The sequence below is a fragment of the Orycteropus afer genome, unplaced genomic scaffold, assembly GCF_000298275.1.
Source record: "Orycteropus afer afer isolate SDZICR_OR568_19922 unplaced genomic scaffold, OryAfe1.0 scaffold00270, whole genome shotgun sequence".
Taxonomy (NCBI): domain Eukaryota; kingdom Metazoa; phylum Chordata; class Mammalia; order Tubulidentata; family Orycteropodidae; genus Orycteropus; species Orycteropus afer.
In genome coordinates, this window is record NW_006921857.1 from 1,045,688 (window position 1) to 1,072,243 (window position 26,556).

General features: G+C 37.4%; 1 protein-coding gene across 1 annotated transcript in view; it reads left to right on the plus strand.

Moving 5' to 3' along the window:
- FRAS1 (Fraser extracellular matrix complex subunit 1) overlaps window positions 1-26,556 on the plus strand; it is a 541,721-nt gene that overhangs the window by 262,776 nt on the left and 252,389 nt on the right. Inside the window, exons 34-40 of the mRNA XM_007950381.1 lie at window positions 303-335; window positions 10,536-10,667; window positions 11,735-11,860; window positions 14,520-14,767; window positions 21,977-22,125; window positions 22,461-22,623; window positions 24,159-24,294. Coding sequence (XP_007948572.1) covers window positions 303-335; window positions 10,536-10,667; window positions 11,735-11,860; window positions 14,520-14,767; window positions 21,977-22,125; window positions 22,461-22,623; window positions 24,159-24,294 — 987 coding nt within the window. The remainder of the gene's footprint in view (window positions 1-302; window positions 336-10,535; window positions 10,668-11,734; window positions 11,861-14,519; window positions 14,768-21,976; window positions 22,126-22,460; window positions 22,624-24,158; window positions 24,295-26,556) is intronic.

Genomic DNA, 26,556 nt, shown 5'->3' on the forward strand with positions numbered 1-26,556 from the left:
GATTTGTAGGAGTTTATGTACTGATGAAATGGGATCTAAACGAATGTATTATAAATCACTCTAACTGCTTTGATATAAAATTATTCTACTATGTGGTTCTTTTTGTTACTTAAAATCAGTGCTGACACTATTAAATTCAGCATAACATTAGCAAATGACCAGGTGAGTTCCCTTAAATAAGAATAATTTAGATTAGAACATCTTTTATTTTCCTAATTTCTGCCCCATATTTTGGACTTTACCCATCTATTTCTGACCCCAAAATGTTTAATGTACTGATTTTGTCTCTCCTACTCTTTTAGGTCTCCCAGAATCGGTGAAATTCCACTTCACAGGTGAAGAATTTAGTTTCAATTTTATCAGAAAATGGTATTTTTCCTTTCCTTTTTAATAATTTTTTTTTCTCTTCCATCATTACTTTTAACTATTTCCTGAGTTTTATTTTCACTTAAAAGTTACATAAGATAGTGTTCTGAAATAAATTGCATGACTATTTAAATAAAATATAGCATAGCCTTTTATTCATGTTGTTGTTGTTATGTGCTGTGGAGTAGGACCTGACTCATAACGACCCCTCCTTGGATTTCCAAGGTGGTATCACTACGGAAGTAGATTGCCCAACCTTCCTTCCAAGAAGTGGCTGGTAGGTTTGAACTGCCAGCCTTCTGGTTAGCAGTCAAGTCCTTAGAACTATGCTACCAGAGCTCTTTTTTATTCATAGGAAAAGGAGAAAACTCAATCCTCAAAAAAATGCCAAAGATTAGTGTTGTTTAAGGCCCATGTCATCTTGTCCTAATATCTATTAAAAAGAGGCAATAGTGGTTAAGATCTTCAGCTCTGGATCCAGACTCCCTGGTGTTCCACCCATCTTGTGAAAGTTTCTTAACTTCTCTGTGCCTAAATGCTTTATCCATAAATGGAGATGATAATAATAAAATGATATACAGTCCGTCTTATGATGGGGTTCCATTCCAACAACTCTATCGTAAGTTGATTTTATGTAAGTAGAATAACTTTTTTTTTTCTTTTTAGTTTCCATTATTGCCTGCTATACAGCAGTGTTTTGATTAATAAGTCATAACATTGAACATCTGTGAGTGAACATTTAAGAATGATGACATCAGCAAATTATGTGCTACAACCCTGTATGTAGTGCATTACTAATGATGTTGTTGTTAGGTGCCATTAAAAAAAGATGGTTGTAAGTGCAGTTCGTAAACCAAAACCCACTGCCACCAAGTCTGTTCTGACTCATAGCTTCCCCCATTGGGTTTCCAAGGCAGTAAATCTTCAGAGAATTAGATTGCCCCATCTTTCTTTGTGGAGTGGCTTGTGGGTTTGAGCCACCAACTTTCTAGTTAACAGTCAAATGCCTTAGGCATTGTGCTACCAGAGCTCAAATATTTAAGTTAGGGATTACTTCTGTGTATAATGGTCTCAGAACAGTGATTGATACACAGCCATCCTTATAACACACTTTCCCTCAGTTAACAGAAAGTGGTTGTACCTAGTCTTGAATAGAACATTTCATTGAATGCTTTGCTACTGGAGGGAAAAGTCTCATGGCAGAGAGTGACTTAAGAAACTGTATGTGGAAGACTTCAGTGTCCTAGTTTTAGTTCATGATAAAATAGAAGCTGAGTGCTAATAAGCAAAACCCGAGTCAGACATGACACCTATGTTGGGGCAACATAGGAACAAGCTTTCTTATTTAGGTCTATAGTGAGGTTAGTTGATCGTGAATAGCATCCTTAAATAGCTGTTTGGTTGTGATTAACTATTAAAGTCAACAGTATTGCTTGTTCTTGGTGGAAGAGAAAGCCATCTCCTTCAAACACTCATCTCTTTCTTTCTTTGAGTGTAAAAAAATCACAGGCCTATAGTTAACATGAATCAATGGTAATTTTAAGTGTTGTTTCATTGTTAATATGAATGCAGTGTCAGCTTATTTCTAGACTTGTGTCTAGATGATACATAAAGTCAGTAACAATATATAACAGATTGTAATACTTCAGTAACCATATATAACAGATTATAATGCTTTATGTTTTACAAAACATTTAAAAATATGTTGTTTTATTTAATTCTCACAATATTCAGGGAAAGGATTCACGTTTCCACTTCTAGTAAGGAGTTGTTGTTGGGTGACCTTGGGTCTGTTTTTTCTCATAGCGACCCTATGTGACAGAGTAGACCTACCCTGTAGGGTTTTCTAGACTGTGATCTTTATGGGAGCAGATTGCTGGGTCTTTCTCCTACAGAGCCGATGTTGTTGTTAGGTGCTGTCAAGTTAACTCCAACTCCTGGTTACCCTGTGTACAACAGAATGAAACACTGCCCAATCATATCCATCCTCACCATCCTTGCTATAATTGACCTCATTGTTGCAGCCGCTGTGTCAATCGTTTTGTTGGGGGTTTTCCCCTTTTTTTGCTGGCCCTCCACTTTACCAAGCATGATATCCTGCTCCAGGGAATGGTCTCTTTTGACAACATGACAAAAGTAGGTGACATGAGGTCTGGCCATTCTTGCTTCCAAGGAGCATTCTGGCTGTATTTCCTCCAGGACAGATTTCTTTGTTCTTCTGGCAGCCCATGGTATTCTCAGTATTCTTCACCAACAACACCATAATTCAAAGTCATCAACTCTTCTTCTGTCATCCTTATTCGTTGTCTAGTTTTCATGTGCATATGAGACAATTGAAAACTCCAAAGCTTGAGTTAGGTGGACCTTAGTCTTCAAAGTGACATCTTTGCTTCTCAACACTTTAAAGAGGTCTTTTGCAACAAATTTGCCCAGTGCAATACAGTGTGTGATTTCTTGACTGCTGCTTCCATGGGTGCTGATCCAAGTAAAATGAAATCCCTGACAATTTCAATATTTTCTCCATTTATCATAATGTTACTTATTGGTCCACTTGTGAGGATTTTTGTTTTCTTTATGTTGAGGAGTAATCCATATTGCACACTGTAGTCTTTGATCTTCGTCAGTAAGTGCTTCAAGTCATCTTCATTTGCAGCAAGCAAGTTTATGTCGTCTGCATATCATAGGTTGTTAATGAGCCTTCCTCCAGTCCTGATGCCACGTTCTTCTTCATATAGTCGAGCTTCTCAGATTATTTGCTCAGCATGTGGATTGAATAAGTATTGTGAAAAAATACAATCCTGACACATACTCTTCCTGATTTTAAACCATACAGTATCCCCTTGTTCTTTTGAAACAACAGCCTCTTGGTCTATGTACAGGTTCCTCATGAGCAAAATTAACTGCTCTGGAATTACCATTGTTCTCAATGTTATCTATAATTTATTATGATCCACAGTCAAATGCCTTTGCATAATCAGTAAAACACAAGTAAACATCTTTCTGGTATTCTTTGCTTTCAGCCAAGATCTATCTGACATCAGCAATGATATTCCTAATTCCATATCCCTGTCTGAATCTGGCTTGACTTTCTGGACATTCCCTGTCAATATACTGCTGTAACTATTTTTAAATTATCTTCAGCAACACTTTCCTTTCATGTGATATTAATGATATTGTTTGATAATTTCCACATTCAGTTGGATCACCTTTCTTTGGAATGGGCACAAATATAGATCTCTTCCATTGGGTTGGCCAAGTAGCTGTCTTCCAGATTTCTTAGGATAAATGAGTATGTGCCTCCATTGCTGCATCTATTTGTTGAAACATCTCAATGGATATTACATCAATTCCTGGAGCCTTGTTTTTCACCCATTCCTTCAGTGCAGCTGGGACTTCTTCTTTCAGTCCCATTGGTTCTTGATCATTTGCCACCTCCTGAAATAGTTGAACATTGACCAATTCTGTTTTGTACAGTGGCTGTGTATTCCTTCTATCTTCTTTTGTTGCTTGCTGCATTATTCAATATTGTGCCCATAGAACCCTTCACTATTGCAACTCAGGACTTGAATTTTTCCTTTAGTTCTTTCAACTTGAGAAATGCCAAGTGCAATCTTCCCTTTTGGTTTTCAAACTCAAGGTCTTTGCACAATTCAGTATAATACTTTACTTTGTCTTCTTGAGCTGCCCTTTGAAATCTTCTATTCACCTCTTTAATCTTGTCATTTCTTCTGTTTGCTTTAGCTAGTCTCTGTTCAAGAGCAAGTTTCAGTGTTTCTTGTGATGTCCATTTTGGTTTCCTGTCTCTTTAATGACCATTTGCTTTCTTCATGTATGATGTTCTTGATGTCATCCCACAGCTTGTCTGGTTTTTGGTCATTGGTGTTCAAGACATCAAATCTATTCTTCACGTGGTCTCTAAATTCAGGTGAGATATACCGAAGGTCATATTTTGGCTCTTGTAGATTTGTTTTAATTGGCTTCAGCTTCAACTTGAACTTGCATATGAGCCATTGATGGTCTATTCCACAGTCAACTCTGTGGAATGTATATTTCATCTGATGAGGTCCACATGTATAGTTGCTGTTTATGTTGTTGAAAAAAGGTATTTGCAGTGAATACGTCGTTGATCTTGCAAAATTCTATCATGCCATCTCCAGCATTATTTCTGCTCTGGTAGCATAGTGCCTAAGGTACTTGACTGCTAAGCAGAAGGCTGGCAGTTCAAACCCACTAGCCACTCCTCGAAAGGAAGGTTGGGCAATCTACTTTCGTAGTGATACTGCCTCAGAAACCCAAGGAGGGGTCACTATGAATCAGGTCTGACTTGATGGCAAATGACAACAACAAGCCATTTGACTGCTAACCAGAAGTTTGGCAGTTCAAACCCACTAGTCACTCCTTGGAAGGATGGTTAGGCAATCTATTTCTGTAGTGATACTGCTTCGGAAATCCAAGGAGGGGTTGCTATGAGTCGGATCTGACTCAACAGCAGTGCGTTTGGTTTTGTTTTAGATTTATGTTGTTGAAAAAAAGGTATTTGCAATGAATAAGTCATTGGTCTTGCAAAATTCTACCATGCAATCTCCAGCATCATTTCTATCAGCAAGGCCAAATTTTCCAACTACCAGTGATTCTTCATTGTTTTCATATCTTGATTGCATGTTTGGTCAATTTTAGACTGTATAAATTGGTAAAAATCTTCAGTTTCTTCATATTTGGCTTTAGAGATTGGTGCATAAACTTTTGAGTAATAGGCATATGGCTATTATTCTATCACTGGCAGCACTGTACTTTAGGATAGATCATGAACCATTCTTTGTGACAATGAAGTTGATGCCATTCCTCTTCGATTTGCCATTCCCGGCATAGTAGAACATATGATTTTCTAATTAAAAAATGGCCAATACCAGTCCCTTTCCGCTCACTAATGTCTGTGATGCCAATCTTTATGCATTCCATTTCACTTATAACAACCTCCTATTTTCCAAGATTCACACTTTATACATTCCACATTACAATTATTAATGGATGTTTACAGCTGATTCTTCCCATTTTTAGTCTTGCCACAACAGCAAATGAAGGTCCCCAAAGCTTTACTCCATCCATTTCATTGAGGTCGACTATGCTTTGAGGAGGCAACTCTTCCCCAGTTGTATTTTGAGTGCCTTCCCACCTGAGGGGCTCATCTTCTGACACTATATTGGACAGTGTTTCAGAGCTATTGGTAAAATTTTCCGATAATATATCAGACAGTGCTTCACTGTTTTTCATACAGTTTTCACTGGCCAGTTTTTTGAGAGCTGCTAGGTGACGGCACATAACAACAACAACAGGTGTGTTCAAACCACCCACCTTTCAGTTAGCAGCTGAGCATTGAACCATTGTGTCACTAGGGCCCCTTCATAAAAAGTAGAACCAGGATTTAATACAACTTTCTCTAGTTGTGGAAAGTCAGTTCAGTGTGATCTATATTTGTGCTGATCATTAAAAAAAAAAAAAAGAAAAAATAGGTATCACAGTAACGGACCAGTTTGGTTTCCAAGCCTCAACTTTCACCTAAAAGTTTTAAGTAAGTGAAATGTTAACAATTAACTTCTCCCAAGTTAAATGTTCCTTGAACCTATTATACTGGGTAGTGAAAAGAGACCTTGGACTGACCTTAAATAAATTTAGCTTGTTTCTGCCCAAGATTCCTTTATTTAGAATTAATATTTTGGAATCTAATAGGAAGGAAATAATTTCCTTTAGCAGTGTATTTGAAGGAGAATTTTTAATTGGGCAAATAATGAACTAAGGCAGCAACAAGCCAGAGCCCTGAAATTAACCCACAGAAGGCAAGAGAACAGCTCATTTTGTTAATCAACTAAGATGAGGAGGAGGGGTGATATTGCTGACCTGGCCAGCTTCAAGACCAGGATAAGACACTGAGGTGCAGTCAGCAGAGAGTAGGGAAAACACCAGGTGAATGTTGCTTGAGAGAGCCTGACCCAAACAGACAGTGTAGCTGTTTCTCAGAGAAATCAGAAACATTGTTTAGAGAGACAGTGGAACATGTAATTACTAACATTTTTATTTTAAGCCTTTAAATTTCCTTGTAAAACCCTGTTCCCAAGTGATGTATTTTCTGGTTATATGATAGCTACCAGAAAATAGCTAATTTTTCCATTCATTTACAAAGGCAAGGACATACCTGATCACACTGAAGAGCTCTGTGACATGACCAAAGCTATTTTTTTAGGGACCTTCCTCAGTGGTGTCACTAGAGTTGATGCCATGCAGTGCAGTAACTCGTGGAATCACCCTCCTCCTAGACCTCCTCCCATACCAGACCATACAGAATCCATAGTAATGCTTATTATTAATTCTAATCATAGAATAATATGTGATCCATATAGTTGTAAATTTCTTAAATGTAGTACTTCTTAGATTATATGAATACTAATAAAATTGTTTTGTAAAATCTTTGTACATTGAATTACAATATTGTTAGTTACAGCACTGTTGGTAACTGAGTGGAACTTTTTTAAATTCTCCTTTTCCTTTACTACTTCATTCTCAAAAAGTTATTGATACAGGTTCACAAATACTAATCACCACATCTTATAGGTAAAACACCAAAAATTTGACAAAATCAGCAACTATAAAAACACTGGCAGCAACTGAAAGAATAGTGCTTGCTTGTAAAATCTACAGATGAAACCATGTGATTTGAAGAATCATTGTAACTGGGTAATAATGACAGCTCTGACAAGAGTACATTAAAAAGTTCAAAAAGTCACTTAGCATACAGCTTTAGCCTTGCATGTATATTGAAAAATGTATGCTGGGCTTATAAATTTTTTTTTTGGTCGTTATAACTAACTACAGGGAAATTTTTATAAAGTAAACTTCTGCTGAAACACCACACAAACATTTTATAGATAGTCATTTTGGTACTACCCCTCTGATAGCATCACCTGGTGTGGTCTCTACATCCGTACCGCCTAGAGACACCACTGACTTTCCTTTTTGCATCTGCAAAATAGGGTGTTGAGGTTTTCTTGAGGTTCTCCCTACTTAAAAAAAAAAAAAAGATCAATATAAAATAAAAATATAAGTTTTATTTTGTAAATTCTGAAAGCACAAAACACCACTTGGGTGACTAAGGTTCACCTAACCCAAGTCATGGTCTTTTCTTTTACTTCATCTCTACACAAAAGCTAAACCAAAACCAAGCTCACTGCCATCAAGTAAATTCTGCCTCATAGCAACCTCCTTTGGGTTTCCCAGCCAGTAAATCTTTACAGAAGCAGATTGCCTAGTCTGTCTTCTGTGGAGTGGCTGTTGGGTTTGAACCACCAATCTTCTGGTTAGCAGTTAAATGCCTTGGACACTACATGATCTGATAACCTAGTGCTGTTCTGACAAGAATATATACCACAAATGGGATGGCCTTAGCAAACAAGAGTTCATTCTTACAATTTGGAGGCTTTAAGGCCAACTTCAAAGTACCAGGTTCTAGGGGCTGGGTGAAAAGCACCAGGTTCTAGGGGCTGGGTGAAAGCCCCTCAGCCTTGGGGTCTAGCTCTGTCTCCTGCTCCCGGCCCACTGGAGCTAGAGGCTTTTCTTCACTCAGACAGCTGCTGGCTGCTGAGGCAGCAACTCCTCAACAGCACTAACCCAAGTAAAAAGGCACAGTCCCGATTTTACCAACCATATGGCAGGCCATTAATTTAAGTCCATTGTAAGTCTCAAGGTCAGCAGAGCATGGCAGACTGCTAAACAATGACATGGTTACATGCAGGATCCAAGCGTGCCATGAGCTAGGGACCGTTCCCCAAGGCTTCTGCTTATATACAGGAAGCAGACCACATTCCGTAAGGCAGCTCCTCACTGCTCCCAGTAGATTCCACCATGGAGTTGATTACCAGTCTCATGGGGAATACTACATCCCGCTGCCCCACCACTCAACCAGGCCCAGCCAAGTTGACACACAAACTTAACTACCACACTACACCAACAGAGCTCCTTGTGCAAAAGCTAGACAATTAAAAAAAGAAGAATAGATGCACTTGATTGTGGTATATTGTGAAGAATATTAAATGTACCATGCATGGACTGCCAAAAATGAACAACTGGAATGTTCCTTAGGGGCAAGGATAATGAGATTTCGGTTTGCTTACTTTGGACACATCATTAGTAAAGACCAATTGCTAGAAAAGGAGATCATGTTTGATAAGGTAGCTGATCAGCAAAAATGAGGGGAACCTTCAATGAAATGAATTGAAAGAATAGTCACAAAAATGGGCTCAGACGTATCAAAGATCATGAAGATAGCACAAGATCTGGCAGTGTTTCTTTCTATTACAGATAAGGTCAACATAAGTCAGAGCCAACTTAGTTAACAATAAACACAAGTATTTTGTAATTTTTTAAAAATTTATTTAACATAGGGCTTCTTAACCTAGATTTCAGGGACCTCAGAGAACCCTGAATCCACTGATGTTCATGAAAAAGTGTGTATGCCACTGAACCCTTGAAAATTAAGAGCATCTGTCCCTATGTTTGATGACCCACAGAGAGACTGAACATAAACACATAAGCAGTGGGAATCATTTTGAGACTTGACTGAATGATCGGAGTCATAAAGCATTGCCACACGGATAATGGCTTCTCCTCTTCAGTAGAGCTATTTCAGAGCTTCTCTAGGACACTGAGTATGTTAAAAATCCAGTCATATCTTTTAGATCTTTTCCCAAGGAAAAGATAAATCTAAAACCTGAATAGAATCATTAGTAGGAATCACTAAAGGATGCTTTGCCTTGCTTAAGGACATGTCAGACTCCTGATGAATTGTGACTAAGGGAGAAACTGAGCAAAGAAACTGATTTCTTATAACCAATCCATTTGCAAGTAATTAATCATTGAAAGTAATTAACAGAACAGTTTTCTTGATAGTTAATAAACCCATTGATTAGTGGTGGTGCAGGTATTTTTTTTAATTGAGCTTTTAGAAATAGCAGAGTATATTAACGTTTCAGAAGGTAGGAATAAGAGGAAAGCAATTCTTTCATTCCCTCAGGTGCATTCACTTGGTTTATCAGATAATTCAAGGAAGTAAAATCTAAGGTTATTAGAAGAACTAGATGGTGTCCAGCTACCACTGTCAACCACTTGGAAAGGGATCTATGTAGGAGATCCTGGAAAGAGTGGGAGAACAATGTGTAAAAATTCTTAAAATCTTTGGGAAAAAGGAAAAAGGGGCCAGGTTTGCTGGTCTGATAGAACTGGATAGAACCACTGAAACTATGGTCCCTAGCTGCCCTTCAGTTTTGGAAGTAAACTCACTCCTGTGGCTTCCAGCCAAACAAAAGACAGGCATGTGAGGTAAACATTTACGTTAGGTAGATACACTCGTTGGGAAATAGAAGGGCTGTGTATGCACAAGGAGACAGTCAGGGGACCAGAGTGCAGGAGGGAAGGACACAGGGAAGAGGTAACTATGGGGCGGAAGTGAGAGGGGAGCTGTTGGACTGTGGTAAATTGTAGTCAAAGTCATGAGATAAAGTGTATGTGAGCTGCTGTATGGAAAGTGAATTTGCTCTGCAAACTTTCACCTAAATCACAATGAAAAAAAATATTGATGTGAAAAAAAAAATGTCTTCCATTTATAGCGTTGTGCATAATGACCAGATAAAATCAGGCTGCTTACTTCCAAACAAATGCTATTAGTATGCATATTTTCTATGCTTTAAATTTTTTTTTCAATGAAATGTAGATGTGTCATGCCTAAAAGTGATTTCATGGAAGAAAATATTTCTCTGGAGCATTACAGGAATGAATTGAATAAAAAAAAATTCCCATTTTTTTAAAAAAGCCTTTACCAGTATCATTTAAAAGAGCATAGTTTGTCTTACTTTTCTTCCACTAGCATTTATCAAAATCATCTAATGGAATGGTTTTGTTATTATGGCTCTATTAGCCTTTTTCTTATCCGAAAGAAAAAGCTTTGTTAGAATAGCTTACTGTATCTTACTTGCTTGCTTACTTTTTCCATTTGTAAGCACTGCTTTAAAGTGTTCAGGTAATCTCAAAAAGCTTCTGGCTACATATTTATGGAAACAACTTCAAAGTGACCAGATAACAAATTGATTTGTGTGTGTGTGTGTGGGTGTGTGTTTCCTTTCCAGTTTCAGATGGCGAGCACACAAGTCCAGAGATGGTCCTCACCATTCACTTACTTCCCACTGATCAACATCCTCCAGTGTTCCAGGTCACAGCTCCACTCCTTAAGGTCAGCCCAGGAGGCAGCGCTTCTGTAGGTAAGGATTAGAAGCCTGTAAGATATATGGCTGTAGAAATGGAACCATATTTCAGCAGCAGTCACTGTTCAGCCCCTCTTGATGGTTGCCAAAAAGTAGTGGCCTCCTCTTCCAGAAGTCCCATGAATTGTCACCTATCTCCTTTCTTCTGCCCATTTCCATGCAAATCGAAGCAACACAGAGAGAAGGAAATAAACCCTTCAAAAATCAAGGCTCAGTGATAAAATACAACACGAATTTATTTCCAGCTTCCAGAAGTTTGATTTGTTGCTATCACTGAAATATACAGTGATAGAAAACAGAGAAGAGAGAGGAATGGGTTTCTATAACTGGTCTTGTTTTCTGTTCAGAAATTGAAGAGTAACAGGAGAAAAGACAGATCACAGTAACCTTCAGAAGTCATGAACAGTTAGAGTTGGCCCTATTATTCTATATGTGGTTTTATGTACTTATTAATAATACTTACTGGTTAGAAGTGTACTTATTTCACTAGCAAATAGTAGATATTGTCATTTTAGTTAGGTGTGCTCTACTGCCTCCTCCTCTAGTTTCTACATGTGAGTTTTTGAAGTTCATTATCATCATATTTATAAACAAACAATATATGCAAAGATATTGCACTCTCCTCCTCACTCCCATGGTGGACATAGAGCCATCATTAAGATAACTTGGCTCTTCTCAAATTCAGAAAAAAAAGAAACAATGAAAAGCAAAAACAGTTAATGGGAACATTTTCTGGAGGAACCTACCCCAGCAGGTCAGGACTGACCTACCTATGGGCTTGCCCTATGCCATGTCCTCATTTATATGGGTGGGAAGAAAGGTGTTCTGAAATTTAGAACTATTTATAAGTAAACTTTTAGAAGGATCTACGTATAATTTGTGAGTTGACTATTTTATGAATTTTCATTCTTTTTGTGGTTAATTGGAGTCAATAGTGCTTTCTCATAACCATCAGACTCCCCACCTCCATGGCTTCCAGCCTGGCTGGTGGCTTTAATGTACATGCACTACAGAGTTTGTAATGTACCCACTCTCTCTCACCATGTTTTATTTTCTGACTATAGGACTTCAGTTGTTAGTAAGAAACACTGACACAGTACCTGAAGAACTCTATTTTGAGCTTCGGAAACCTCCGCAGCATGGTGTGCTCCTTAAGTACGCAGCAGAGTTTCAAAGACCCATGGTCGCAGGTAGCTCACTCTGCCATTGATCTGCCTGGAGAGATTTTATGTTCTACAATCAGTTTTATGTGTCTCACACAAAAAATACAGGCCAGTGATGGTGTTAACGACATGGATCTTCATTCATAATAAGAGGGGAACAATTTTTTAAGTATTATCTATGAGAAATGCAGGCCAGTGCATGATTCCACCTCATATCGATCCAGCAGGACAGAGTAGAACTGCCCCATAGAATTTCCAAGGTTGTAAATCTTTACAAAATCAAACTACTTCGTCTTTATCCCATGGAACAGCTGGTGGGTTTGAACTACCAACTTTCAGGCTAGAACTGAATGCCTTAACCACTGCACCACCAGAGCTCCTTGAGGAGATATTTAAAAAGAAAGAAAGAACAAAACATTAGTATTCAGTCCATTGGCCTTGATATTTTAACTTCTTCCTCTGCACCCCTACCCTCATGCAAACTGTGAAGCTATTTCCTCAAATTGCAGGTGAAATTGATTGATTTCTGAAACTAAGTGAATGCATTTAGAACTACATTATATGTAGTCACAACTGCTGCTTTCCGACACTTTGTTCAAAGAGATGAATTTGTCTTCCTAATTTGGCATGTGAATCCTTGCAATATTTTTAACACTGAGTTTGTGATAGTGTTAACGACACATATCTTCATCCATAATAAGAAGGGAACAATTTTTTAAGTATTATCTATGAGATATAAGGAACCCAGGTGATGCAGTGGTTAAGTGCTTGACTGCTAACCAGATATAACTATATAATAAATTTTCCAAATAATATTCCACTTTTCCTAAGTAATATTTATTGTGCTTTCTCCAATTACAAAAAAAAAAAAAAAAATACACGTTGCTTGTTTAGACAGTACAGAAAAGCACAAAGAACATCTCTAAAATCTACATTTTTAAAATCAGCCATACATTGGGATTTACTTGATGGCAACAGGTTTTTTGTTTGTTTGTTTTTAATATAAGATGATTATAATCCCTTCCAAAATAGTTATTTTAGGGTGTTGCATGCTTATTCCAACCATCTGTTGTTTAAAAACTTTTATTTAATTCCTTCTAGAATGTATAGTAATACATTCCTCTGAAAATCCCTAGTAGGGACAAATCTTCCCTCTTGAAGGTGACTTAATTTTTAGGAAGAACCAGTTTGCATTTGGCAATCACAAAGATAAACCTTCAAAAATTTGCTAAACTAAAGAAGTATCAGTATAGATTTGTAGTATCCCAAAGGAACTAGCTACTTTAAAAGCATAACAGTTATAGTCTAGTTTCTTTAGCACAATACTTAACTATATTTGTGTAATTGTGCGAGATCTAAGAAGTTTATTAACCACTAACCCAGTTTTCATCAATTTTGACTCTTGAGTCAGTGTAAAGCTGTGTTTCATAGGGTTTTCAATGGCTGATTTTTTTTTTTTTAAGTGCCTTTGGGTATACTCAAACCTCCTACCTTTCAGTTATTAGCCAAGCACGTTAACCACTTTTTATATTAGTAAAACACACAGTGTAATTTGAAAGACAAGGCTTAGAAGGAAAATGCATATAACGAATAAATTCTTTAATCTCGTTGTTGCTGTTGCTATGTGCCGTTGAGTCGGACCCAACTCATAGTGAACCCTCCTTGGGTTTCTGAGGCGATATCCCTACGGAAGTAGATTGCCCAACCTTCCTTCCAAGGAGTGGCTGGTGGGTTTGAACTGCCAGCCTTCTGGTTAGCAGTCAAGTGCCTTAGGCACTATGCTACCAGAGCTCCTTTAATCTCATCAGTTAATACTAAATATTAGACCCTATAGTCTGTCAAAAAATAGAGAAATATAACATCCAAGAAAAGCATTTCCTGAACTGTGGTCTGTGGACTTATTGGGGCTCGTGGAGCACAGAGGTATTTCTCATAAGAAGGATTACATGATCAAACAAGTTAGAGAAGCCTTCATATTTGCATACTAAAGTTTCCAAAGTTTTAATAAATCCTGCAATTTTAAAAAAATCACTTTATTTTTAATCCTATTTTTCCCAAAGTTTTATATAACATGTGTCAAATCTATCATGAATTTGTGCTCCAGACTGCATAGTTTGGGTTTCTAACTTTAAGTATATTTTTCAATTTTTAGATCATTTTAAATTTGATAAAACTCCCTTATACTCCCAATTAAAACAAAGAATCTCTTAAAAATTCCTTAAGCATAATTTATTTTTCTAAATTTTTCAAAAAATTTTCAATATCAAGATTATATTCTAGAAAGGCTTTCATAAAAAAAAAAGAGCGGCTTGCCCTTTATTTCTATACAACTAGATGTGATAAATGGATCTTATGGGAAGCAGATTTTGGCTCAATACAATTAAGAACTGTTTTTTAAAAAAGTGAATTAGAGCTGTCTCCAATGTAATTAGCTACCTTGTAAGGCAGTGGGCCTGCCACCTTGAGAAGTATTGAAGGACAAGCTAAATAACCCTTTTTCAAGGATAGTATAAAGAGAATCCTATATTGGGTGAGTGGTTGGACTAACTAGCTTACAACTCCCAGAGTTTATGATCCTATATGTACTTTGAAATCCTGAGAACAAAGGTGTTATGTAAATGAAAAGGGTTATTCCCAAAAGTAATTGGTATTGCAATTTTATTATTATTATTATTATTATTAAAAGGTGATACTTTTACATATGAAGATATTGAGAAAAATGCTTTGCAGTATATACATGATGGCTCCTTTGCCCAGAAAGACAGCATGGAGATTGCTGTCACAGATGGCATCACCGTAACAACATCAGAAGTGAGAGTGGAGGTGTCATTCTCAGAGGACCGAGGGCCTCAGCTGGTTGCAGATTCCTCTCTGAGCATCACTGTTGCTAGTAAAAGCTCAGCCATCATCACCAGGTCCCACCTTGCTTATGTTGTAAGTTCTTATGTTTGTTCTTCTTGTTCACTGAACCTTCTGACTGCACAGACTAGAAATCAATACCTTGGCTAAATATTTGGGGCTGCAGGTATATAACTAGATAAATAACCTTCCTCCCTAAAAACTATATAAATAACCTAAATTCCCTACAGTTCTATTCCTAGGCAGAGTTACACTGTTTATTCAGGCTGTTCCTAGTGTCTTACAGGCAGGCAAACAATGAGCAAAACTTAAATGAAAACATATGAGTATATGTAGGGATGGGTGATTGTCAACAGGAAAGAGTGGCAATGCCAGAAAAGCCTAAGTCTCTGTTTCTTAAGCTCCATCTCTAATATTTCTAAAGGAAACATTAAGAAAAGAGTAATTTAGAAGAAATTTCCTCATAAATAACTAACAGGTAATGGTGTCTCATGGCTCACTAAGAGAAAGCCCAGTTGTTATCAATTTCTGTCTCAAGTGTAACTCTCAACAGAATACAGGCACAGTATGCTTTGACAGTACCTCTCTGCCAGCTTTCTTAGGTAAGATGACTGATTCACACTCCATCCCATACCACAAGAGAAACATTGTAGTTAGAGAATAAAGGTAAGATCAGGGACTCTGGGTTTTTCCACAGTTTGGTCACTAACTTGAAAGTGATCCTCAGTTATTAAATGTATCTCCTTTATTTGACTCTCACTCTAAAGATTAGGATAATAAGGGTAATTAATTTTATTTTGCAATTATGTAATTGTAAACAGACATATATTCCATGTAAACACAATGATGAGTCGTTTTGACAGTGCCTTGAAAAGAACAATGATTATCTGAATGCTCATCATTCTCAGTATTAAAATAGCTAATCATCCTTACTAATCTTAAAATTCCAAGTAATTATCTGGCTTTAAAAACAAAACAAAACACTCTATAGTAAGAATCAGTTTTCAGGGCTAATGAGTCTAGCTATAAAATCTAGTCCTGAATAGTAGCTTGTAAGATAAAGCATTGGCCTGGGAACAATTGCTTTTGCACAGATTTTTCCCCTCAAATTGTCTCTTCTTAAATTAACAGGAGATTGCATTTTTATCATAGGTATAATAAAGTTCTAGAGCAGCTTTGAATTTTTTTTTTAATAGGTGATTTTTACCATAGGTTATGGCCTTTTGAATCTTATGAACCTCATTAATTCATAAAAGTATATGAATACAGATTTAATCAATAGATCACTAAGGCTTGAAAAATGTTTGACAGGCCAAAATAGCACTCCAGGAGGAGTTCCTGCCCATTAACTGCATATTATAAGCTGCATATCAAAATGCAAGCCCTTTGGCAACTGAACATGTATTTTCAGAAATTGATTGAATGTGAATTTGCCCACCAGAGCAGAAAAACTCCAAAAGAACTATTCTAGCCTGCTGAAAGCATAGCGTACATTTTAAAGGCTTAACTGAGTTATATGCTATCTTTCTCTGAAAGCTGTCTTTCTCTGAGGGAGGTAAAAGAATATTTTACTTTGTGCCATGGGAAAATTTTTTCAGATATGCATAGTTAGTGAGTTTGCAGCAAATATCCAGAAAGATTGGAAAAGCTATCTAAAAATCCTATGCATAAATGAAGAAGACTATGAAGAGATAGGCACAGGTAAGTCTACTTTTAATTAGTGCATCATTAACTAATGAGGAACATGATATTAGGAGAGACAAAAGTCAAAAATCGGATTCTGTGTGATTTTTTTCTTACTGGTCGTTTCATATACACTGTTACTCACTGCAAGAAAACAAGTAGTAGAGGAATACTTTAGGTTCTGGAGTTAAAATAGATGAGTTTTAATCCAAGGTTACATTTACTAACATACTGACACTTGGCAAGTAACTTAAACTCACTAAGCCTTAAATTTCTCCTGTGCTACCAGGGCTCCTCACATAATATGGGAAAGATGATACAAAAATAATCATAAAAAGTTAACTTAATTTCTATACACCAGCCAAAATATATAATAATTAAAAAGATAATACCATTTATAACAACATCACCTATCACATATCTAGGAATAAATCTAATAAAAGAAGTGTAACTTACAGGGAAAATTGATGATATGATTGCCTATAGAGAATATTCAAAAGACTCTCTTAAGTATTAGAAATAAAAGGGGAACTTAACAAGGAGCTCGATATAAGATCAACAAATGACAATAGCATTGCTATATATCACAAAGACAAATGCAACTAAAATATGTAAAGAGATTTCATTTATAATAGCATTAAGAAAGCCATATAATTTAAAGACAATCTGCAGGTTCCTATGTGGTACAAATAGTTGGCTTTTTATTACTAACCTAAAGGTTGATGGTTCAAACCCACCCAGTAGTGACACAGAAGAAAGGGCTAATGATCTACTCCCATAAAGGTTGCAGTCAAGAAAACCCCATGGACCAATTCTGTACTACCTGGGGTCATCATCAATCAGAATGGATTTGATGACAACAGGTTTGGTTTTAGTTTTATACTAAATCTAACATAGGCAATAGTTCTGTAGAGAAAATGATAATATTTAATTGACATACATGAAAAAAGTGCTAAGTATGATGAAATATATCATATTCATGAATAGGAAGACTATATATATATATACATATATATATATATATATAAATTTTTCCCCAAAGCAGTCTTTCAATTCAATTTAGTTCCAATCAGTAGCCCAATTAGATTTTTAGGAACATGATAAGATGAACTATAAATATATATATGGAAGAACAAAGGGCCAAATTCTGAAGAAAAATGGTAAGAGAACAAGAGGACTTGCTCTACCAGACATCAGGATGGTGTAGTGCCTAAGGCATTTGACTACTAACCAGAAGTCTGGCAGTTCAGACCCACCAGCCACTTCTCACTCAGAAAGAAGATTGGGCAATCTACTTACATAGAGATACTGCCACAGAAACCCAAAGAGGGGTCACTATGAGTCAAATTGACTCGACAGCAGTGAGTTTGGTTTGGTTTGGTTTATACTAATGAAAATAGTGTACTCTAGAAATAAATTGTCCAATATAATACAGTCCAGAAACAGACCCACACATGGATCTCTGATATGAAACAGAAATAATGCATCTGTGGTAACAGTGAATTATTTTTTTAAATGGATCTGCACAAAATGATTATTTTCTAAGGCATTTGACTACTGACCAGAAGGCTGGTGGTTCAAACTCACCAGCCACTCCTCAGGAGAAAGTTTGGACAATCTACTTCTGTAGTGATACTGCCTTGGAAACCCAAGGAGGGGTTGCTCACTATGAGTCGGAGCCAACTTGATGGCAGGGAGTTTTTTTTTTTTTTTTTTTTTTTTAATATACTAATGAAAATAGGGGAGTTCTGGTGGTGTAGTGCCTAAGGCATTTGACTGCTAACCAAAAGGCCGGTAGTTGAAACCCACCAGCCACTGCTTGGAAGGAAGGTTGGGCAACCTACTTCCATAGTGATACCCCCTTGGAAACCCAAGGAGGGGTCGCTATGAGTCGGATCCGACTCAAGGGCAGTGCATTTGGTTTGGTTTAGTGTAAATAGTGTAGTCCAGAAATAGATTATCTAACATAATAGAGTCCAGAAACAGACCCACACATGGATCTCTGTTATAAGACAGAAATAGTACATCTGTGGTAACAGGAAATTATTTTTTTAAATGGATCTGCACAAAATGATTATTCATATGAAAGAAGAAAAAAAACTTATACCATACACAGAAATTAACTCCAGACAGGTTAATTCTTAAATCATAAGTAAAATTTTACAAATCTCTGTAGAACATATGTAAGTATTTTTATATTGGAAAGAGAAGAATTTCTTAAAGCTGGGGAAAAAAGTGCTAATTATAAGAGAAAAATTGTAAAATTTGACTATATTAAAAGTAAGAATGTTAATCAAAACATTATAAAGCTAGAAAACAGACAAGTTACAAAAGTGAAAAAAATATGTATTTGCAATATATATTACAAAACAGTCAAGAAATATATAAAGAATTCCTGAAGATCAAGAAGAAAAAGAAAATCCAATAGCAGCATGAACTAGACACACAGATGAACTAGACACACAGGGATGTTTTGTAGAAGACTGCTACTGAGTTGATTCTGATTCAGGGTGACCCAGTGTGCCACAGAGTAGAGGAGCTCCATGGGGTTTCCTTGACTGCAGTCTTTACAGAAGCAGTTCACCAGGGCTTTCTTCTGAAGAGCCACTCGGTGGATTCAAACTACCAACCTTTAGGTTAGCAACCAACTACAAATTAAGACTATATCCCATTTTATACCCATTCAATTGTCAGAAGTCTAACACCACCAAGTATGCATCTATCTATCTGAGGCTCTTTACATTGGTGGCGTGGTATAAATTGAGAAGGAATTTGGCATTATCTTCTGGTGATAAACCTTCCTGTTCCATGTGACCTAACTATTCCTCTCCTAGATTTATACCCCAGAGATATTTTCAGATATACGCTAAAAGACATGTACAAGAAGATTCATTATTGTTGTTGTTGTTGGGGTTGTTGTTATGTGCCGTCGAGTCAGCCCTGACTCATAGCGACCGCTCCTTGGGTTTCCGAGGCAGTATCACTACGGAAGTAGGATTGCCCAACCTTCCTTCCGAGGAGTGGCTGGTAGGTTTGAACCGCCAGCCTTCTGGTGAGCAGGCAAGTGTCTTAGCCACTATGCTACCAGAGCTCCCAGAAGATTCATAGGAATGTTAAATATTATAACAATCTAACATCAGCAGAACAAATAGATAACTTGTAGTATTCCTCTAGAATATATATCCCCACCGCCATTGAGTCAATTCTAACTCATAGTGACCCCCATTGGGTTTCTAAGGCTGTACATCTTTATGGAAGTAGATTGACTCATCGTCCTTGCACAGAGCGGCTGGTGGGTTTGAACTGCTGACTTCTGGTTATCAGCCAAATGTCTTATCCACTGTGCCACCAGAGCTCCTTATAGAATATATTATGTATTTGTTAATATATAACAAATGAACTGTAGCTATAGGCAACAATATAGATGAATGTTAACCATGTATTATTGAGTTAAAAAAAAATCTTGCAAGAGTAGCTTTGTAAGTTAAAAAAAACTAAAATTTAATAACATTTTTAGTAATATATCAAACTATATTAAGACTTCAAGGGAATGAAAAACGATTCAGGGTGATGAGAGTCCCAGAGATAGGATGAAGGAGAAGTACATAGTTAAGTGTTATTTAAGTTTCAGTTCTTGTCTTGAATGGTGAATCTGTGGCTGTATAAGGAATAAAAAGAAAATGAATGAAGGAAAGAAGCTTTTTCAGCAGGAACATACCATGAGACCATGGTCTACAAATTTGTGCATTGCTATATACACCAAAATAAAAATTATGACACAGTGTTTTCAGAAGAAAAAAAATTAGCTGGTTGCCCACTTTTTTTAAACTTGTCAGCCCTTTGAGATTTGTAACTAAGTAATGACTTTCATGAAATAAGTGTTTCTTTGCCAAATTTTCCACCATGGAAATTAGAAGCTATTCATTCTAATCAAGAGCCAGAAGTTCTGTCCTTGTGGTTTATCACTATCCCAAAAGACAATACTTTAGAACTTGTAGCTTTTTTTAATAATTCTCTGTCAGAAGGTATTCACAGCAATATTAGGAAGTAGTCTGTTATATTTGACAATCCATGTGGAGAAATAGAACACTTTTAAAGAGTATAAATTTAGGAGATACTTTCTGAAGTTTAGCAGCTTCAATGAATTTGAGTTCCCTTCCTTGCTAGTGCCAAGTGATCTGAGGAAATAAGGAAAATTCCGTGATCTTACTTTAAAGGCTCTGAACTAGTAACTCAAAAGGCCCCTGGGAATATAAATAAGAACTGACTGGAGCTTACTGTCCCCAGACCATCAAGTATCCCATGCTCACATTCCTGATTTGTATATCAACCACCTGGAGAATACAGTCATGAAAATTTGAATTCGAAAGTGTAATTGTGCAACCTTTTCATTGTTGCCATGGGAAAGTGGAGAATATCCCCATTTTCACAGTTGAATGTTCTATAAGATAAATGACTCAGAATTTTTCTAAGAAGATGTTGTCTGCCTCCTAGAATAAAAACCCAAAACCAAACTCACTGCTGTCAAGTCAGATCCAATTCATAGTGACCCCTCCTTGGGTTTCCAAGGCGGTATCACTACAGAAGTAGATTGTACAACCTGCCTTCCGAGGAGTGGCTGGTGGGTTTGAACTGCCAGCCTTCTGGTTAGCAGTTAACTGCCTTAGGCACTATGCCACCAAAGCTGCCTCCTAGATATTCCAAAAAATATCCCTGAAGAAGGAGGAAATTGTTCATTAAGACATTCAATTATTTTCCATACACAAATACAGAAAGCCAATTTTTATTTCCCAATAAACAATATGCAAGGAAAGGGAAATGGTCTTTGTTAAGCATCCAAAGGTATAGTCCTGATAGAATGAATCCATAAAGATCCTAAATTTTTTTGTTAAGCCAAAATTTTATCATGCTATGTATTACTCAAAGTGAGTCATTGGCTAAGCTAAATACTCTTGTTCTTTCTATTTTCACTTTTTAAATCATTACTCACTGCTGTCAAGTCGGAACTGATTCATAGCGACCCCTTCGTGGGTTTCCGAGGCAGTATCACTACGGAATTAGATTGTCCAATGTTCCTTCCAAGGAGTGGCTGGTGGATTTGAACCACCAGCCTTCTGGTTAGCAGTCAGATGCCTTAGGCACTATGTCACCAGAGCTCCCATTATATATTACAATGGAATTTTATCTGTATCCAAAAAGTGAATTATCCTTAACTCTAGGAGAAGCCTACATCTGTGTTTATAGACAGATGACTTGTATCTCTGACCATGTTTAATTCTTCACTAGATAGCTGCAATAAAAACAAAACTATCTGTGGCTCTTACAGTAATGATAGGGTATCTCTTTGTTCTTTGCCCCCTAGCTAAAGTGCATTTGCCCTCTGTTATCCTGAATTACTCTTGGAAGAAGAGACTATCAAAGACACACTTTAGAAGGAATAAATATTGAGATTTTCATGCAGTGTGGAATGGTGTTGTTTTGCATTAAAGGGAAAGAGACCCTTCCAGTTAGCAGAGAAGAAACACGTGATCTATTTAACTATTGAAAGTATTTATTCCTGCAAAAGTGCATTCATGTCTTGCCTCATATTTGCCTGATTAGGATGATTCTTCCCCTGACCCAGAGATAAGGATTCGGTTAACTTCTCTGCCCATGTATGGTGCTCTCTTGAAAACCTCAGGACCTGAAGTGGAAGAACTCTCAGAGATTTCCAATTTCACCATGGATGACATCAACAACAACAAGATTAGGTATATAACCAGTTTGTATTTTTGAACATTGAGGGCAGTAGTGGTTCAAGATAGCACTCATGCATTCCATGCAAAAGACCCAGGTTCAATTCCTGGCCAATGAACCTTATGCTGGATTTTCCAAGAGCCAGGGGCTGACTTGACAGCAGCCAACAACAATTATATAACAGAATTTTTAAAAAATTGTTTATAAATATTTATAGAACTGGTTGTAGCTCCCTTGAAAGAACATAATGCTTCTGGCTCCATTAAAAAAAAAAAAAAAAAAGATGCCATTACCTTACCTGGCTTATCAGAGTGCTTCATTGGTTTTATTCTTCCTTTGGCCTTTGTAGGTACTCAGCTATGTTTGAGCCGAATGGTCATCTGGTTACAGATAGCTTCCATTTCTCTGTCTCTGACATGGACCACAACCATCTGGATAATCAGATGTTTACCATCATTATCACTCCTGTTGAGAGTCCACCTCCAGTCATTGCTTTTGCTGACCTTATCACGGTAAATGATTATCAGATCAATAAGTAGTGAGTGCTATAATTCACTGGAATTTTTGGCGATATAAATATAGGATCTTCTGACTAAATTGGCTGCCATGTTCTTCCCCCAAATTACCTCCACAATGATAGCAAGATGTGCATGACTTTCAACAATGAGTTTTCTTAAAGTATAAAGTAATTATATACAGAAGATCAAATCATTATATCCACATTATTCAACAAATGTTTATGTGCTGGACATTATGCTAGATGTTAGCATAAGAAATAAAATCAGAAATGCAATGTATCCTTGAGGAGTGCACAATCGAATGTTGACAACTAAGAACATGAAGAATAAAGACAGTGCACCTGAGTTACTCCTTAAATCAAGTCACTATATCATTGTAAATAATACTGATAGTTTCTTGGGATGCTGTATTTGTATGCTGGTTGTTGAAGTTATTCATACTTGAATTCAAGTCCAGGTTCTATTACTCAATAACTAAGCAACCTTGGAAAAATTACTTAGTCTTTCTTAACATCAGTTTCCTTATCTTTAAAATATTATTCTTCCTAATACATAGAGGGGTTGGTCTGATGAACACCTAGCCCAGGAAATCACTAGCACCATATTTGACACATGATAGAAAGTCAACAAAAGTTAATTCCCTTTCCTCTTCCCGTTCTAAGTAGCGCAGTGCCAAAAACACAGGAATGTTATTGGCTTTATCCAACAGCTAAAAATTTGTAAGACTTTGAGTTGTTTCTAAATGGTTTCTATGTTCCTCCTATTTTCCATTCCACACCTTGGGGAACACACTTGGACCTTCCCGATTCTCAGAATCAGCATGACCTTCTACTTTGTGCAGCTAGCCTAGGAGTCATTCAGACAAATGGCTTAGTCATTTCTAGCAGGCTAATAAAAAACACCAGGCAGAAGTTACAGAGTTAGGATACAAAACAGGGCCCTAAATGAAAAAGAGTTCATTTCAGCAACTGCTTTTATTTTACTGATTTATTTTCCCTCTTGACATTAAGTTAAATACTAACTTTCAGGTATGGTGAACCCTTTCTTCCTGGCACATCTATAAATATAGATACCATAAGGGAATACAGGGGTCTTTTATTCTAGGCGGGAATGCCTATAGAACAGAGTCACCCTCTCAGTATCCAAGGGAAGATTAGATCAATCATTCTCTAGTTGTTGGCTTTTGGATGTTGAAACAGAAGGAAGACAGCCATCCTGTCATGCAGCTGTGCCAAGGTAGGAGATTAGAATGGGCTGGAGCTTCTTTATAACCAGATCCATCATTTAATGAAGCACGATTTTGAAGGGATACATTGAAGTCATCTTGTCTAAGTAGCTTTGAGATACACTGAAAGATTGCCTGGCTTCAGCAGCACACACATTCCTCATATCATCTATAGAGGATCTGTATCTTCAAAGAAGTGAAAATGGTACGGGAAGGTCACCGCAGGCAGCACTTTTCAATGCCGTTCTTTTTTATTGCCATTATGTGCAATCACCTAAGGACTCTGTATTCTTTTCTTTCTTAGGTTGATGAGGGAGGGAGAGCACCACTCTCATTTCACCATTTCTTTGCTGCTGAGGATCATGACAACCTCCAGGGAGATGCCATCATTAAACTAAGTGCTCTGCCCAAATACGGCTGCATTGAGAACACAGGAACAGGTATCCGTAGTAGCTCTGCTGTGCAATTATTCAGGACCTGCAAAGAAGGGAGAGTAGAGGGAGACATAGGGTCCAGTTAAGCCTGGAGTGGAGAATTAAAGAAGAGCAGAACCATTTCAAAGAAATAGAAGGAAAGAAGGAAGGTTTCATTCATTCATTCTAAAATTTACTGAGAATTTTTGTCTATCATGGGCACATTTTAAAGCACTATAGCACTGTTCACCATCCATGAAAAAAACAGACAAAAATCCCCACCCTCATGGTACCTTAGATCCTCATGGAGGGAAACAGTTAAGGAAACCTAGTAAATGAGAAAATTGTATATTAGAAGGTGAATAAGTATATAGAATAGAATAAAGCCAGGGTAAGGGGATTCAGAGCGGCAGAGTTTGTGTATTACACTCAGAATTGAGTGTCAAGGAAATAAAAATTCCTGTCCTTTTACTGTGAGCTTCTGTGGCTTTGCTGAACCGTAGCTTATATCTTAGTTTCTTCTAAGAATATGACATGCATTGAAATACATGCTTATCTATCTATGACACCCTCCTCAACATCCCTCCCCCTCTACCATCTGTCTAGGGCCCACTTGCTGGTTATCACAGAGAAGAAAAGGCAAGAAGGTGTGTATAGTCTACAGGCCCCCTGAGATCCTCTGTGACTGACAGTTCAGACAACTCATGGCAGCTTGCTACGCCGCTGACTTGGCAGTGAGATCCAGTGCTTAGCTCTAATTGGTGGGCAGCTAACAGCTCCCACAGAGAGGGCATTGACTACAGGTGTCTGTGGCCAATACAATGCATGGGATGTAAGACTAGTTCCCAGAAACTCATTTAGCAGTGCTCATGTTTTCCTACAGAAAGTCATGGGTCTATTCCCCATCCTGCCTTTCATTATATGTACTCATATTTCTGTATGGCTGGATTAGGTTTTCTCCAACAAACATTTGTGCTAAATGCTATGGATGTAAAGATTAGCAAAACACAGACCCTGCCTCATGGGAGGCTATTATGAAGACTGATAAATTACAATAAATGATAAATGCCAAGGCAGGGAAAAGAGCAAAGCCCTGAGATAGTACATAATATAAAACAATTGCTTTTATCTTGGATTCAGAAAAAAAGGGTCTGTTGTTGTTAGGTGCCGTCAAGTCATTTCCAACTCATAGCAACTCTGTGCACAGCAGAACGAAACACCGCCGGATCCTGCACCAGCTCCATGATCCTTGCTATACTTGAGCCCATCATTGCAGCCACCATGTCAGTCCATCTCATTGAAGGCCTTCCCCTCTTTCGTCGACCCTCCACCTTACCAAGTATGACATCCTTCTCCAGGGAACGGTCCCTTCTGACAACATGACCAAAGTAGGTAAGACGAAGTCTGGCCATTCTTGCTTCCAAGGAGGATTTCAGGTGCACTTCCTCTAGGACAGATCTGTTAGTTCTTTTAGCAGTCCATGGTACTTTCAATATTCTTCGCCAGGACCACAACTCCAAAGCATTGACTCTTCTTTGCTCTTCCTTATTCATTGTCCAGCTCTCACATGCATATGAGGCAATTGAAAATATCATGGCTTCTGTCAGGTGCACCTTAGTCCTCAAGGAGACATGTTTGCTCCTCAGCACTTGAAAGAGTTCCTTTGCAGCTGACTTGCCCAGTGCTATACGTCGTCTAATATCCTGACTACTGCTTCCACTGGCGTTGACAGTACAACCAAGCAATGTGAAATCTTTGAAAACTTCAATCTTTTCTCCATTTATTGTGATGCTACTTATAGGTCCAGTTGTAAGGATTTTTGTTTTCTTTATATTGAGATGTAATCCATACTGCACACTCTATTCTTCAATCTTCATCAGTAAATACCTCAAGTCATCCTCACTTTCAGCAAGCAAAGTTGTGTTGTCAGCACATCACAGGTTGTTAATGATTCTTCCTCCAGTCTTGATGCCACGTTCTTCTTCATATAGTCCAGCTTCTCAGATTATTTGCTCAGCATATAGATTGAATAAGTGTGGGGAAAGGATACAAACTGACACACTCCCTTCTTGATTTTAAACCATGCAGCGTTCTTTTGTTCTGTTCAAATGACAGCCTCCTGATCTATGTACAGGTTCCTCAAGAGAACAATTAAGTGTTCTAGAATTCCCATTCTTCTCAATGTGATCCACAATTTGTTATGATCCACACAATCAAATGCCTTTGCATAGTCAATAAAGCACAAGGAAATATCTTTCTGGTATTCTTTGCCTTTAGCCAAGATCCATC